Source organism: Saccopteryx bilineata, chromosome 10, assembly GCF_036850765.1.
Source record: "Saccopteryx bilineata isolate mSacBil1 chromosome 10, mSacBil1_pri_phased_curated, whole genome shotgun sequence".
Classification (NCBI taxonomy): domain Eukaryota; kingdom Metazoa; phylum Chordata; class Mammalia; order Chiroptera; family Emballonuridae; genus Saccopteryx; species Saccopteryx bilineata.
Genome location: NC_089499.1, coordinates 7115594 through 7130187, shown reverse-complemented (window position 1 = coordinate 7130187; position 14594 = coordinate 7115594). Strand labels below are relative to the sequence as shown.

Here is a 14594-nt window from a genome sequence, read left to right as displayed (position 1 = left end):
CACCCGTGCCCAGTTCCCTCGTCCCTGCCTTCCGACATCTGGTGCCTGCCAATCTGGCACCTCACCTCATTCTTTTACTTTATGCCCTATACTCCCCCACAACCATCACCACCTCAGCCAGCTCAGTCTGTCCCAAGTCCTTCCCCTATCGTGGCTTTCCTGCCTGTGCAGCTTATGGGGAAGCCCTTCCATGTTCCTGTAATCCTCCCTCCTACATAAATCTATTCATTCAGGTGCATACTTTAGGATCTACCTTAGCCAAAGGGGTACCTGGGACTTCCAAATCCCACAGTAGCCCTCACTGTACATAGATACGGCACCTCCTACCCCATCAGAAATGTGAACATCCCAAGTACAGAGGTCATTTTATCCCATGCCATCCTGGGAAATCATTAGAAAGAAAACATTGCCAGCCCTGGCTGGTTGACTCTGGTAGAGTGTTGGCCTGGTGTGTGGATGTCCTGGGATCGATTTCCTGCCAAAGTACACAGGAGAAGCACCCTGCTTCTCCACCCATCCCCTTCTTGCTTTTCTCTCTTCCTCTCTCTCTATCTCTCTCTTTTCGTCCTCTCCTGCAGCCAAGGCTCCATTGGAGTGAGTTGGCCCCAGGCACTGAGGATGGCTCCATGGCCTCCACCTCAGGTGCTAAAGACAAAACAAAGCAAACAAACAAAAAAGTGGTTCCAGCTGCAACAGAGCAAGGGCCCCAGATGGGCAGAGCATCGCCCCCTAGCGGACTTGCCTAGTGGATCCCAGATCGGGCACATGTGGGAGTCTGTCTCTGCTTCCCATCCTCTCACTAAAAAAAAAATTTAAAAAAAAAAATATATATACATACATATATAAAAATATATATATACATATAAAAAAAAAATATATATATATATATATATATATAGCCAGAGATGAAGTGGCCAGATGACCATGAGACCAGGTACGCAGAGGTTCATAGCACCCATGGGGCCACTTGGACCACGCTCATTACCAGGCCTGAGCACAGGTTTCAAAAAGGGAGGGAAGCTACCCTAGAGCATCCAGAAACACACAGGTTGCTGGTTCGATCCCTGGTCAGGGCACATATAAATTGGTGTTCAGATCTCCCTCTCTCGCTAAAATTAATAAATTAATTTTTTTTTCTTTTAAAAAAAGAAGTGGCGTAGTGGATAGAACATCAGCCTGGGATGCTGAGGACTCAGGTTTGAAACCCCGATGTTGCTGGCTGGAGTGCAGGCTCAACAAACAGCTGAGCGCAGTGTCACCAGCTTGAGCATGGGATCATAGACATGACCCCATGGTCACTGGCTTGAGCCCAAGGTTGCTGCTTTAAACAAGGGTCACTGGCTCACCTGGGGCCCACTGGGCAAGGCACATACGAGAAAGCAATCAGTGAACTAAGGTGCTGCAACTATGAGTTGATGCTTCTGAAATCTCTCCTTTTCTATCTGTCTGTCCCTGTCTGTTCCTCTAAAAAAGGGGGGGGAACCCCATGGGAAACATTCATGGCTCTACAGGCCTCTGCTCAGGAAGCCCACAGAAGCATCTACCCACAGACCCTGGCAACCACCTCGGTGTGTGCTGGAAGGAGGCTCTCCAGACCTGTAAGTCCACCACTACTCCAACAAGAGTGCACAGTGCCTCTCCGCTGCTCTTGTTTACTCAGACACACAAGGCCACCTGTGACGATTTAGCCCCCGAGATCAAAGGCTACCCTTCCCCCCTGAAAAGGAGCAGGTCAGAGATTCTCGGGGCAGTCCACTTCCATGTCTGCCATGGCCCCTCCCACCTCTGGGAGGCCCTTCCCCATAACTGCCTCTCCCTTCACACTGCTGGCATGCCTGTCGAGGCCATTCCTGCATTCCTGAACCGTTGGGAGGATACCCAGCCCTAGTGGCACACCAGGGCTGCCCAAAGCACTCTGCACCAGGGACCCAGATTGGCCACCAATCCCTGTAATTATGTCCCCAGCAAATATTTATCAACTCTTCCCCCAATCCTTCATCCTGCTCCACTTTGATTATCCCTTCAATGTTAGGAACTGGAGGTTTTCCCTATTCCCTACTATGGCAGAGACAGGGATCCAGAGAGGGGCAGGAACCATGGTCACCAATGGGTGAGCAGTAGGCTAGGTTCCACTCACTGGAAAGCCCAGGCTACCTGACAAAGACTGGGCAAGCAGAGGGCAGGCCAGGAAATCCAAAATTCAAGTCCAGACCTCAAGGGTAAACGTATCCAAAACAGTCCTGAACCAAAGACAAGACCAAGAACAGATGAGAGAGGAACTAAAGGGGGCGATTACCACAATTCCAGATCAAACCCTAAGTCTTTTTTGTGTGTGTATGTTTGTGGTTGTTTTTGGGGTTTTTTGACAGAGACAGAGTCAGAGTGAGGGACAGATAGGGACAGACAGACAGGAAGGGAGAGAGATAAGAAGCATCAATTCTTCGTTGCAGCTCCTTAGTTGTTCATTGATTGCTTTCTTGTATGTGGGGCTACAGCAGACCAAGTGACCCCTTGCTCAAGCCAGCGACCTAGGGCTCAAGCTGGTGAACCTTGCTAAAACCAGATGAGCCCGTGCTCAAACTGGCGACCTCAGGGTCTCGAACCTGGGTCCTCTGTGTCCCACTCCAACACTCTATCCACTGCACCACTGCCTGGTCAGGCAAACCCTTAAGTCTTTTTTTTTCTTTTTACAGAGACAGAGAGAGAGAGAGAGATAGGGACAGACAGACAGGAACGGAGAGAGATGAGAAGCATCAATCATCAGTTTTTCGTTGCAACACCTTAGTTATTCATTGATTGCTTTCTCATATGTGCCTTGACTGCGGGCCTTCAGCAGACTGAGTAACCCCTTGCTCAAGCCAGCGACCTTGGGTCCAAGCTGGTGAGCTTTTTTTTTTTTTTTTTTCTCAAACCAGATGAGCCCACGCTCCACGCTCAAGCTGGCAACCTCGGGGTCTCGAACTTGGGTCCTCCGCATCCCAGTCCGATGCTCTATCCACTGCGCCACCACCTGGTCAGGCCCCTTAAGTCTTTTTTTTTTTTTTTTTACTTATTTTATTTTATTTATTCATTTTAGAGAGGAGAGAGAGTCAGGGGGAAGGAGCTGGAAGCATCAACTCCTATATGTGCCTTGACCAGGCAAGCCCAGGGTTTTGAACCAGCGACCTCAGCATTTCCAGGTCGTCGCTTTATCCATTGCGCCACTACAGGTCAGGCCAACCCCCTTAAGTCTTAAATCTCAATTTTCAACAGATGAAACTCAGTCCAATATAAATTACTTTAAATTAACACAAACTCAAAGACATTTTAATTGGACATCAGCACAAAGTTTTCATAATTAATATAAATGAGCATTGCCTAAAAAAACAAAATGTGTCTGCTGTGAGCAACACAGATGGCACTCAGACTTGGGCTGAGGTTGTGTGCACCCCTGAAGGCTCACTTCACTGCTGGGACTCTCTACTAACCCCACTGACACACCCATCCCCTCAGACACTCTGGAGTAGGGCCGGGGGCTAGCTGGCCCTGAACAGCATGTAGAGCACAGGCAGTGTGGCCACAATCGTCACACAGGTGACCAGCGTGCTGTAGATGGCGTTCCTGTTGACCTGGGCTTCTAGCCTCTGCTCCACGCCTGACAGCGCCCAGATCAGGCTCCCCTGCTCCACCGAGAGGCCAGCCGTAGCCCCGTCGGCAGCCTCTGCTAGCTGAGCCACCCCAGCCATCTGGCTGAAAGTCTTTTCCAGGCTGTCAAGCTGCTTTTGTAAACCCTCTACACAGGAATAGAACTGCCTGGAATGGCTGAGCTGCTCCTTCAAGGCCGCTGAGAGGGCGTCTGTCTCTCCGTCAGCGGCCGGGAAAGTGCCTGCCTGGGGTCCGGAGCTCCGCCCCAGCCCCGCTTGTGCCAGGCCCCTCAGGTCCGCCATGAGGCCGTGGAGGTCCCTCTGCTGCAGGGCATAGCTGGAGGCCTGTTCTCGGATGGCCTCCTGGAGGCTCGCGGGCCCCTTCTGGGCCTCCAGGAGTAAGGCCTTCAGCTCCTGCAGCCGCACACGGTTCACGTAGGTGGAGCCGGCCACACCAATCAGGGCCCCCAGGACAGACCCGACGAGGGACCAGTTTTTGGTCCTCTCCGCCCGAGTGCGCTCCTTCTCATGACTTTCCCTCACAGCCGCAGAGAAGAGGGAGAACTTTTCTCGCTCAGAGTCTTCGGCATGCAGATGGGCTGTGCGAAGCCTCTTTTCCTCCTGCAGAAGCGAAGCTGTGTCATACGGCAGCCACATGGCCCTGCAGCTACAGCTGCCGGTCGATGTCCCACTAGCATGTCCTGCTAGTTCAGCAGCATGCCTGGCACAGCCGACGTGCCGGTGAATGAACGCAGCATGAGCCCAGTCGTGGGGAGAACAAAGGAAGTGGGGATGGTCCAGGGGGCTGGACCCTCCTCTTACCCAAGCAGTCTCGGCTTTCGGGAGACATGCACTGGTGTCTACAGGCCTCATCAGAAGGGAAGTGCCTGGTAATCTCCGGGGGGCCCCTCCATGCTGCTCCCTCCTTAGCACTCTGGGGCCCAGGTCACTCCGCCCTGCACTGTGGCCCCCGGAACTCCAGGAGGAAGTAAATGAATGGGTTCAGGAAACCCGGGGCTCAGTCCTCCAAAGGAGCTTCTGATTTACCTCCTTCCAGGTCTCTGACCACCAGAGCGGCCTGGGTTCCCCCCTCACCCCTCCATGACCTGCCAGGGTAGGGGCCCTGTCCAGGCGAGGAAGGGCTGCCTCCTGCCTGCGGTGCCCACCTGCAGCATCCTGTGCTCCAGAGTGGCCAGTTCCAGGTACTGGTTGTCGTCTCTGGAGACGCGGTCCAAGCGGTCCCTCACCTCCTTCAGCTTGGCCTGCTGCACTTCCAAGTCCTCCTGGGCCTTGCGGACAAGCCCTCGAGCCACCATGAACATTTTCTCTGCCTGCGGAGAGAGCAGCAGCAGACTTCTGTCCCTTCTCTCCACACCCACACACCTTCAGCTCTATTCCCAACAAGGCTGGCTGAGAAGAGGTCAGCGGGGTGTCAGTGCAAAGGATGGAAACGTAATCCTGGCTCACCCAGTCATCCCTAAAGTGCAGCCCTGGGCCACCCCCATCAGAGTCACCGGATTTACCCATTCAAGTAGAAATAACACGCCCCTAATAAACTTGAAAACAGCTAAGAATGCATACAATTTGTGTCCACCAAGCCAGCCAACTCTCGTCTGACACAAAGCACAGAAAGGAACCTATGTTCTTAGGATGTTTTGTTTGCTACCTTATTTACACGTCATAACTGCGCCATGAGAGGTACTGTTAACGGCCTCCGTTTTACCCACCCAGAAACCCGGGCTCAGCGGAGGTCAGCGCCTCCGGGGGGACGGGCAGCACCGTGCCTTAAAGCTTCCGGCTGAAGCCCGGGTTCCCCACCTCGCCACACTGGACTGTGGAGACAGGGGCAGAAACAGAGACGGCAGAACGCGTTGCCACTGCCACAAAGGACTCAACAAACGCACGTAGCTCTCTCCACCTCACAGCATGCTTCCCAGGGCCACCACCTTCATAACGGCCGTTTCGTTCCACACGGGGCTTTGAGAACTCTGGAGCCCAGGAACCCGCCAGGCAGCTCTCACCGCCAACCCCCAAACAGTCAAAGGAAGTATCTGCTGGCCTAACGGAACAGATGCTAATGGCCAGAGACTCACTGGTAGGCAGCAAGTTGTTTTCAAGGCGCATAGCTGGGGGTAGTTACAGAGAGATCTTCAGCCCAGTCGCATCAAACCCAGGCTGCCCTGTGAGAAACAGTCGGATCCCTCTACTAGTGCTATTTGTTTAAGAAAAAGCAGATTTGGATATGGCTGGTAACTTGTTCAGCAGGAGCCTCCAGGCCACATTTCCTGAGCCAGAGGGCAGGGCCAATCACCCGGGCTCCCCTCCTCACCTCAGTCACATTTCCCTGGGCCTCTCGAACCTCATTGAGTCCAACAAACTCTTCGTATCTGTCCCACCACGTCCTGGCTGTGGAGGCTGCGCGCTGTTGAATGCTGTGCCCCAGGGCTCTTCCCAGTGCTGAGAGGCGGTGGTACAGCCCAAGGATCGCCTCCTCAGGTCTCTTCTCTCTGGGCTGGCTGGGGCCTGGGCTGCACAGAGTCCTGGTCATCAAGAGGTCCCTTCCAAGGCGGCCTCTCCGCACCAGTACAGGGGGCACACCCACAACGTACTGCATTGCAGACAAGGGGCTGTACCCTGTCATCAGGAGATCTGTAGGGGAACACCAGGCTGATCAGCTCTCAGCTGAGAAAGGCTAGGCGGAAGTCAGGTTTCAAGGCCTAGGGACAGTTCTGAACCAACTAATTTTCATTAAATGGTCCAAACTTTGTGCTGCTCTACTGGGCCTGGAGACTTCAGGCCCCACGGTCAGACTTCCCTCCTCCTGGTGCACTCCGAGGAGGAACACATCAGGAAGAACATACATACTTAGGAAACCATGCCTCCCATCTCCCCCCACAATGCCACACAAACCATTCAGACACCCCCACTGCACCTACACCCTCAGGTCTCTGTTATGACTCTGATAGGAATTCTGGTGCCCAGGCTTCTGATAACATCAAAAAAAATTCTTAAACCTGAGTTGTGTCCATGCTGACAAAGCCCCACAAACTCAAGGAAACTGTGGAACTGAGGGGATTTCAGGGACAGATTTCTGTAAGAGACCGTCAAAAGCAACTTCCCAGACTCCTTCAGCACTGGGAGAGCACAGTGTAGCTTATGTTTGAGAACACAGCTGTGTCCCAAGCAGAAAAGCCCTCCTCGGCTCTCCCCTGAGAAGACAATTCCACAGGTGACAACTTTTCTTAGGTTCACACCAGCCCTTCACCTTCTGCCCTCTGAGCCCATACTTTCTAGGCTACCGAGTCCCAGGCTCACATTTCTCACTCTCTATAACCTTTCTTCCTCCTCCAACCTTAGTCACTGCTCAACAGGTTAGGTTTCTTTAACCTCTCCCTTTTCAACCTCACTTTGATGTTTGGGGCCCAACGCCTACTTCTCCACCTGAATGAACAGCACAGGGAGTCTCCCATTATCCAGTTAGGTCTTACAGAGCCCTAGAGCAGCTGTGACTTTGAGGACCCCCTAACTTCCCCCGCACAAGAGAGGGCCACATGTCATGTGCTCCCAGGCAAATCTAGGCCAGCAGCACCCTCCTCTGGCCAAATCAGCCCTCTACCCCACAAGTCCCAAGTACTGACTTTGGCTGTCAAGAGTGACACCTGGTGGCCAAACAACCAGGCCAGAGAAAGAAAAGCAGAGGGGGCCGGGAGATAGGAAGACAAACTGGGAGCACTCCAATTACAAAGAAAGGGGCTTCAGAGAAGGGTCAGAGCATCCCAGCCTCCTCCCCATGCCATGCTTGGAGAATGTAAAGCCCACTTGAGAATGAAGTTGGCTGGGTAGGGGGTACACACCTCCTGGACAAAGTGGGCCCAAGCTGAGAGCCACAGAAGGGGGCATTCCTGCAACACTGGTTCCAAGCTGGTGCTGCACCTGAACCCGAGTCCTAGTTATAAGGTCCAAGGGAGCACATGTCATCCATGCCCCAGTGGTCAGGAAAGCCACCAATAGGCCTCAATGCCAGTATCCACTGCATGCAAGCTGTGACCCCACAACAATCGTGCAGGTGTCAGCACCCACTCTCCTTCTAAGCAACACTCAGCAGAAAGGTATCCGCCTTGGCTGTCACACTTCGTCAGCCCCCTTTTCTCCTGATCCCATTCCACCAACATTGCTCTCCTGGAGGCCCTGCAAAACATGCACATGGCCAGATCCAGGAAAAGCTCCTCAGATTTCTCCTCCAATATCTCTGCAGCTTTCAACACCCTTTCTTTTTAAAATCTTTCCCTGCTCTTGGCTTCCTCTGACATTGTTAGCCTCCTTTCCCTGCTCTTCTTCTACCAGCCGCCCAGTCTTGGACCTCAGGAATGACACCCATACTTGGCAGACATGACAGCTACAGCCTCCTACAAAGTCTTGGCTTCCTCCCCTTCCCCTCACAGCTGGTCTTCACACGACAACTAGAGGCTGTTAATTCAGATTTGCTCAAATATCACCTCTTGGCAAGGCCTTCCTTGACCACTCCCTCTTTACCCACCCTACCTGCTTTATTTTCCTCCATTAGACATGTATTGCCTTCTTTCTTTATGTGTCACCTAGTCCCTCCCTAGAACATAATTACTATGCATAGGTTTCTTCATATGGTTGGAACACACCAGACTACCACCACCACAGAGCCTTCACACCAGCTTTCAGTATCTGTACTGCTTGCTCCCTCCTCCTTTCCAACTCCTGCTCAAATGTCATTGCAACCAAGCCCTCCATCCCAGCATTCCTTACCCACTTTCACTGCTTTGTTTTTCTCCACACACATATCACATGACCTATACAATATGTATTTTACTTATTTGCTTGGTTTATAGTCTGTATTACCCACCAGGATGTCAGCTCTGCCAGGGCAGGCACTATTTTGTTCACTGCTGCATCCCCAGTGCCTAGAATACTATCTGCATATAGTACTTACTCAACAAAAATATACTGGATGAACAAACAGAATTTGCAAAAAGTCGCAACCTGGACTGTATTATAAAACCCTAACTCTTTCGCATAACCTCCAAAGCTCTAGGACCAAGTAATCTAACCACCACTTCTGCCACCTCCCTTACATCTCCTCCCAGCCATGCTGTGCTTTCCTAGGTTTCAGGACCGTTCCAGGACCGGAACCAAGGTTCGAGGCCTTTGCACATGCCCTTCCCCCCACGCACGGCCCAGGCATGGAGCCTTCCGGTTCAGCACCCCTCCAGGTTTCCGGACCTCCCCTGGCTGGAGGACCACCCCAACTCCCGCCCCACCCCACCCTCCCCTACCTGGCCGCCTAGCGCCCGAGCTGCAAAACCAACCAAACACCCAACACTGAGTTGGTCTCTGAGACTTTAACTCCCGCCTCCAGAAGGCCGCTTCCGGCAGCGGGAGGGCAATTTCCTGACTAGGAGCCAATCAACGGGCCCGCATGGAGGCATAAGCGCAGGGGTGGAACCGGGGAGCTCAGCTTCCGGTGACAGGGTCTGGGGAAGGGGCGGCAGGCGCCATGTCTGGCCGCGAAGGTGAGTGTGTAGGGATGGCAAGGTGGAGTGGGACGGGACCCGGCGGGGGCTGGGATGAGCATGCTTGTGTCGCCCACAGGTGGCAAGAAGAAGCCCCTGAAGCAGCCCAAGAAACAGGCCAAGGAGATGGACGAGGTGAGGGCGGCGCGGAGGCGTGGGCGGGCGTGGAGGGCTGGGAAACCCGCCCGGAGTGAACCTGCTGTTTCTCTCTAGGAAGATAAGGCATTCAAGCAGAAGCAAAAAGAGGAGCAGAAGAAACTTGAAGAGCTAAAAGCGAAGGCCGCGGGGAAGGGCCCCCTAGGTAAGCGAAGGCCAGGTAGAGCCCAAGCCGAGCAAATGTGCTGGACATCAGTCTGGAAGCGGGCCGAGCAGGTCTGTTTCCTGCGTCACTGGTGAGTGGCGAGGTCCCGGTCCTTCGTGTCCGCTACGGCGGACGGCCCGAGCCAGGCATAGATTCGCCGCAGCCGGAAGGGGCGGGAGCCAAACCGGGTCTGGAAACGAGGTCTCCTGCCTTAAGGAAGCGGGAGAAGTGGAAAGAGAGGGATTCGTGGATCTTAGACGCAATTCTTTTTTTTTTTTTTTCTTTTTTAAAACTTTTTTTTAAAATTCATTATAGAGAGGAGAGAGAAGGGGGGAGAGAGAGAGACAGAGAGGGAGAGAGAGAGAGGAGAGAGAGAAGGGGGGAGGAGCTGGAAGCATCAACTCCCATATGTGCCTTGACCAGGCAAGCCCAGGGTTTCGAACCGGCGACCTCAGCATTTCCAGGTCGACGCTTTATCCACTGCGCCACCACAGGTCAGGCTAGACGCAATTCTTGTAGTTGGGTTTCCAAAATGTCCTCCCTCCTCACTGCTTTATGAGTTAGTACTCATATTGCTAATACTAGTAAGTAGTTTTATATCCTGAGTCATTTTTTTTCGGGATGCACCTATACCCAAATATAAAGGACAAGTTCCTTGGTGTGCTATTTGCCTATATACTTTTTTATTTATTTTTTACAGAGACAGAGAGTGAGTCAGAGAGAGGGATAAACAGGGACAGACAGACAGGAACGGAGAGAGATGAAAAGCATCAATTATTAGTTTTTCATTGCGCGTTGCAACACCTTAGTTGTTCATTGATTGCTTTCTCTTATGTGCCTTGACCACGGGTCTTCAGCAGACCGAGTAACCCCTTGCTGGAGCCAGCGACCTTGGGCTCAAGCTGGTGGGCCTTTCCTCAAACCAGATGAGCCCGCACTCAAGCTGGCGACCTCGGGGTCTCGAACCCGGGTCCTCTGCATCCCAGTCACTGCGCCACCGCCTGATCAGGCTTGCCTATATACTTTTTAAAACCTAAATTTTCCGGCCCTGGCCGGTTGGCTCAGTGGTAGAGCGTCAGCCTGGCGTGCAGGAGTCCCGGGTTGGATTCCCGGCCAGGGCACATAGGAGAGGCGCCCATCTGCTTCTCTACCCCTCCCCTTCTCCTTCCTCTCTAGTCTTTCTCTTCCCTTCCTGCAGCCGAGGCTCCAGTGGAGCAAAGAATGGCCCCGGGCGCTGGGGATGGCTCCTTGGCCTCTGCCCCAGGCGCTAGAGTGGCTCTGGTCGTGACAAAGCAATGCCCCAGATGGGCAGAGCATCACCCCCCTGGTGGGTGTGCCGGGTGGATCCCAGTTGGGCACATGCGGGGGAGTCTGACTGCCTCCCCGTTTCCAGCTTCAGAAAAATACAAAAAAAAAAACCCCTAAATTTTCCACTATCTGCCTCCTTTTATTTTCTTTATGCAAGAGGAATTCATATCAAAAGATTTTTCAAGCCTAACAGCCCCAATATTTTCTGTGCTTTTTACAAAAGATATTATTAATTTTGTGGAGTGGGGAACAAGGAGAAGGATCAACTCTTAGTTTCTTCCCTTTAGTTGTTCGTTGATTGCTTGACGGATATGCCTGGCAAGTTCAGGGTTTTGAACTTACAATCTGAGTGTTTCAAGCCACCACAAGCCAGGCTTTCTGTGCTTCTTAAATGCTTTTTACATTCATCAAATTAATGATTCTTTTCTCCACAGTTGTCTGTGCCCAATTGGATCACTGTGAGTCACACTATAGGCAGTAGAGGCTGGACTGGTGGAACTGTCATGTAGGGCTTCCCAAGACCTCTGTCCCAGTGATTTGATTTGTTGTTGTTCATCCACACAGTGCTGTGATTTAGCTATTGCGATTCCTTTTTGAATGATGTGATGAGGTATCATGTACTTCCCCTTAATAGGTTCAGTCCTTAGTGAAATCCCATGCTGCTTGTTTCCATTGAACATCATTTAATTTTTTTAAGGTTTAGTTCATCACAATAGGGTTTTCATTTCTATATATATTTTTTTTAATTTATTTTTTACAGAGACAGAGAGTGAGTCAGAGAGAGGGATAGACAGGGACAGACAGACAGGAACGGAGAGATGAGAAGCATCAATCATTAGTTTTTCATTGCACGTTGCAACACCTTAGTAGTTCATTGATTGCTTTCTCATATGTGCCTTCACTGCGGGCCTTCAGCAGACCGAGTAACCCCTTGCTGGAACCAGCGACCTTGGGCTCAAGCTGGTGGAATTTTTGCTCAAACCAGATGAGCCTGCACTCAAGCTGGCAACCTCGAGGGTCTTGAACCTGGGTCCTCTGCATCCCAGTCCAACACTATCCACTGCGCCACCACCTGGTCAGGCTTCATTTCTATATTGAGCATACTTAATTCTACAGTTGTTTCTTAAATTACCTACTGTGTGCCAAGTACATAGTCATTTGTAAATTGGGTAAAATAAAGGTTTCGAGCTCTGGCTGGATAGCTTGCTGGGTTGGTTGGAGCATTGTCTGGAAGCACAGAGGTTGCCGGTTCAAATACAAAGTCATGTCAGTGTTCCTGTCTCTTCCTTACTCTCACTAAAATCAATAAATAAAAACTTTTTCTATTTATTTATTTTTCCGAAATTCAAAGCACAGAGGCAGTCAGATTCCCGCATGTGCCGGACTGGGATCCACCTGGCATGCCCACTGGGGGCGATGCTCTGCCTATGTGGGGCATTGCTCCGTAGTGGCTAGAGCCATTTCTAGCTCCTGAGGCAGAGGCCATGGGGCCATCCTCAGCACCTGGGCCAGCTTTTGCTCCAATGGAGCCTTGGTTGTGGAAGGGGAAAAGAGAGATAAGAGGAAGGAGAGGGGGAGGGGTGGAGAAGCAGATGGGCGCTTCTGTGTGCTCTGACCGGGAATCGAATGTGGGACTTCCACATGCCAGACCAGCTAGGGCCAATAAATAAAAATTTTAAAATAAATAAAGGTAGTGTGTGGTATGATGTGACAATTAATGTAGGTTTGGAAGTTAGATTACATAGGTTGGAATCTTGGCTTTATCACCTGATCTGTGGTGACACAGTGGATATAGCGTCAACCTGGAATGCTGAGGTTGCTGGTTTCAAACCCTGGGCTTGCCTAGTCAAGGCACATATGGGTGTTGATGCTTCCTGCTCCCCGCCCTTCTCTCTCTCCCCTCTTTAAAATAAATCTTTTTTTAAAAACCCAAGATTTCACCATCTATAAAATAGGTTGGGCCTGACCAGGCGGTGGCGCAGTGGATAGAGCATCGGACTGGGATGCAGAGGACCCAGGTTCGAGACCCTTGAAGTCGCCAGCTTGAGTGCGGGCTCATCTGGTTTGAGGAAAAGCCCACCAGCTTGAGCCGAAGGTCGCTGGCTCCAGCAAGGGGTTACTCGGTCTGCTGAAGGCCCGCGGTCAAGGCACATATGAGAAAACAATCAATGAACAGCTAGGGTGTTGCAGTGCTCAATGAAAAACTGATAATTGATGCTTCTCATCTCTCTCCATTCCTGTCTCTCTGTCCCTGCCTATCCCTCTCTCTGACTCACTTTCTGTCTCTGTAAAAAAAAAAATTAAAAATTAAAAAAAAAATAGGTTGGTAGGGGGTAAGGATTAGATCAGGAGTCCCCAAACTTTTTACATAGGGGGCCAGTTCTCTGTCCCTCAGACCATTGGAGGGCCAGAGTATAAAAAAAACTATGAACAAATCCCTATGCACACTGCACATATCTTATTTTTAAGTAAAAAAACAAAACGGGAACAAATACAACATTTAAAATAAAGAACAAGTAAATTTAAATCAACAAACTGACCAGTATTTCAGTGGGAACTGTGCTCCTCTCTCTTACCACCAATGAAACAAGTGCCCCTTCCAGAAGTGTGGTGGGGGCCGGATAAATGGCCTCGGGGCCGCATGTGGCCGCGGGCCATAGTTTGGGGACCCCTGGATTAGATGAACTGGTCTGTGAAGTACACAACACAGTATAGCTCCAGACCAGTGCCCAACCATTGCTTTGCCCCACCTCATCCTCATTCTGCTTTAACCTAGAATAGATAAGATTGGTAAGTCCTATACACGCTTGGGTCAAAAGAAGGCCCAGTGTGAGAGCTAAGCCTTACTAGGATCCATAAGGCCCCCGCAGCTTCTATCATAAGTTTTGTATTTTTCCCTAACAGACTTTTTTTTCCTTTTGCAGCATCGGGTGGAATTAAGAAATCTGGCAAAAAGTGAGCTGTTCCTTGAGCCTGGGGCAATGGTGATGATCCTTAATTCCATTCCTGTTTTAACATCTGGATTCCCTGTCATAACATCTCTTGCCACGTATAGCTAGAATGAAGTGTTGTCTGGAAGCCTATTGTATATTTAAGAATAAACTTTTGTAAAAACATGATAATAACCACTTGTAGTGGCTCGCTCATCTCTTTAGTTCTCACTCTGCCATTTCAGCCTTAGCCGTGTGGTCAGAGCAAACTCAGCCAGAATCCTGTCCAAGTTGTTCTTAGTCTGTACTGCCCCAAATTCTGTACACCTGAATTAAACCAACTCATTTGAAATGGCTGCTGTTTTGTGTGGTGGTATACCTGATGGAATTCATTACATGAAGTTAGTGGAAGAATTTGTACCTGAGAAAGAAAAGCCATCTTTCTGTGTTAGGACAGCCACACTGCCGTGTTTTAATGGGGTTCTCAGCAACAGTTCCTGTTGTCAAGGAACTTCATGGAGAGGAGCAGCACAAATACACATATGTGTTACAGAGGGAAGAAAAGTGGGGGAAAGTCTTTAATAACCAAGTTTACTCCAAGTCCCCAGGTCCACTAGGGCTTCAGAGAGGTTCTTTCTAGGTTCTCTTGTCTTACACCCCACATTCAACCTATCAGAAAAATTAAATCTGGCCCATTTGTATTTCTGTTAACTCCCCCAACCCTAAAATCCCTCACCTGGATTATTGCAATTATGTCCACATTTGCCTTCCTGTCCCTACTCTTGCTTCCCTACAATCTACTCAGGACCTAGGGGGATCTTGCTAAACTATAAAGTTACACTTTGTCTCTTCTTGGCTCAGAATTCTTACTGGCTTAAAGCAAAGCTCG

The 14594-nt window shown here is 50.8% G+C and overlaps 2 protein-coding genes across 3 annotated transcripts; one reads left to right on the top strand and one right to left on the bottom strand.

The window, feature by feature from the left end:
* Positions 1 to 3284: 3284 nt before the first annotated feature.
* On the bottom strand, positions 3285 to 9058 carry CCDC51 (coiled-coil domain containing 51). 2 transcript variants are annotated; one of them, XM_066245249.1, is made up of 5 exons: positions 8930 to 9022; positions 7478 to 7569; positions 5953 to 6272; positions 4790 to 4954; positions 3285 to 4244 (listed from the first exon to the last, which is right to left on the bottom strand). In XM_066245249.1, the coding sequence occupies exons 2-5, from the start codon at positions 7521 to 7523 to the stop codon at positions 3516 to 3518; spliced, it is 1260 nt and encodes a 419-aa protein (XP_066101346.1). In that variant the 5' UTR covers positions 7524 to 7569; positions 8930 to 9022; the 3' UTR covers positions 3285 to 3515. The 2 variants fall into 2 exon arrangements, with proteins under 2 accessions (XP_066101346.1, XP_066101347.1); XM_066245250.1 differs by lacking the exon at positions 7478 to 7569 and having other exon boundaries at positions 8930 to 9058.
* TMA7 (translation machinery associated 7 homolog) lies at positions 9032 to 14057 on the top strand. Its single transcript, XM_066245251.1, has 4 exons — positions 9032 to 9166; positions 9246 to 9301; positions 9380 to 9558; positions 13700 to 14057. The coding sequence occupies exons 1-4, from the start codon at positions 9151 to 9153 to the stop codon at positions 13713 to 13715; spliced, it is 267 nt and encodes an 88-aa protein (XP_066101348.1). The 5' UTR covers positions 9032 to 9150; the 3' UTR covers positions 13716 to 14057.
* Positions 14058 to 14594: the final 537 nt, after the last annotated feature.

Excerpts from the sequence above, each read along its gene's own strand:
- TMA7 (XM_066245251.1), top strand. Across the intron at positions 9,302-9,379 it reads AGGCCAAGGAGATGGACGAG|GAAGATAAGGCATTCAAGCA; the intron begins GTGAGGGCGGCG and ends GTTTCTCTCTAG.
- CCDC51 (XM_066245249.1), bottom strand. The coding sequence starts at position 7,523 with ATGCCCCCTTCTGTGGCTCTCAGCTTGGGCCCACTTTGTCCAGGAG. Across the intron at positions 4,955-5,952 it reads CCCAGGGAAATGTGACTGAG|GCAGAGAAAATGTTCATGGT; the intron begins GTGAGGAGGGGA and ends CTCTCTCCGCAG. Across the intron at positions 4,245-4,789 it reads TGGAGCACAGGATGCTGCAG|GAGGAAAAGAGGCTTCGCAC; the intron begins GTGGGCACCGCA and ends TCGCTTCTGCAG.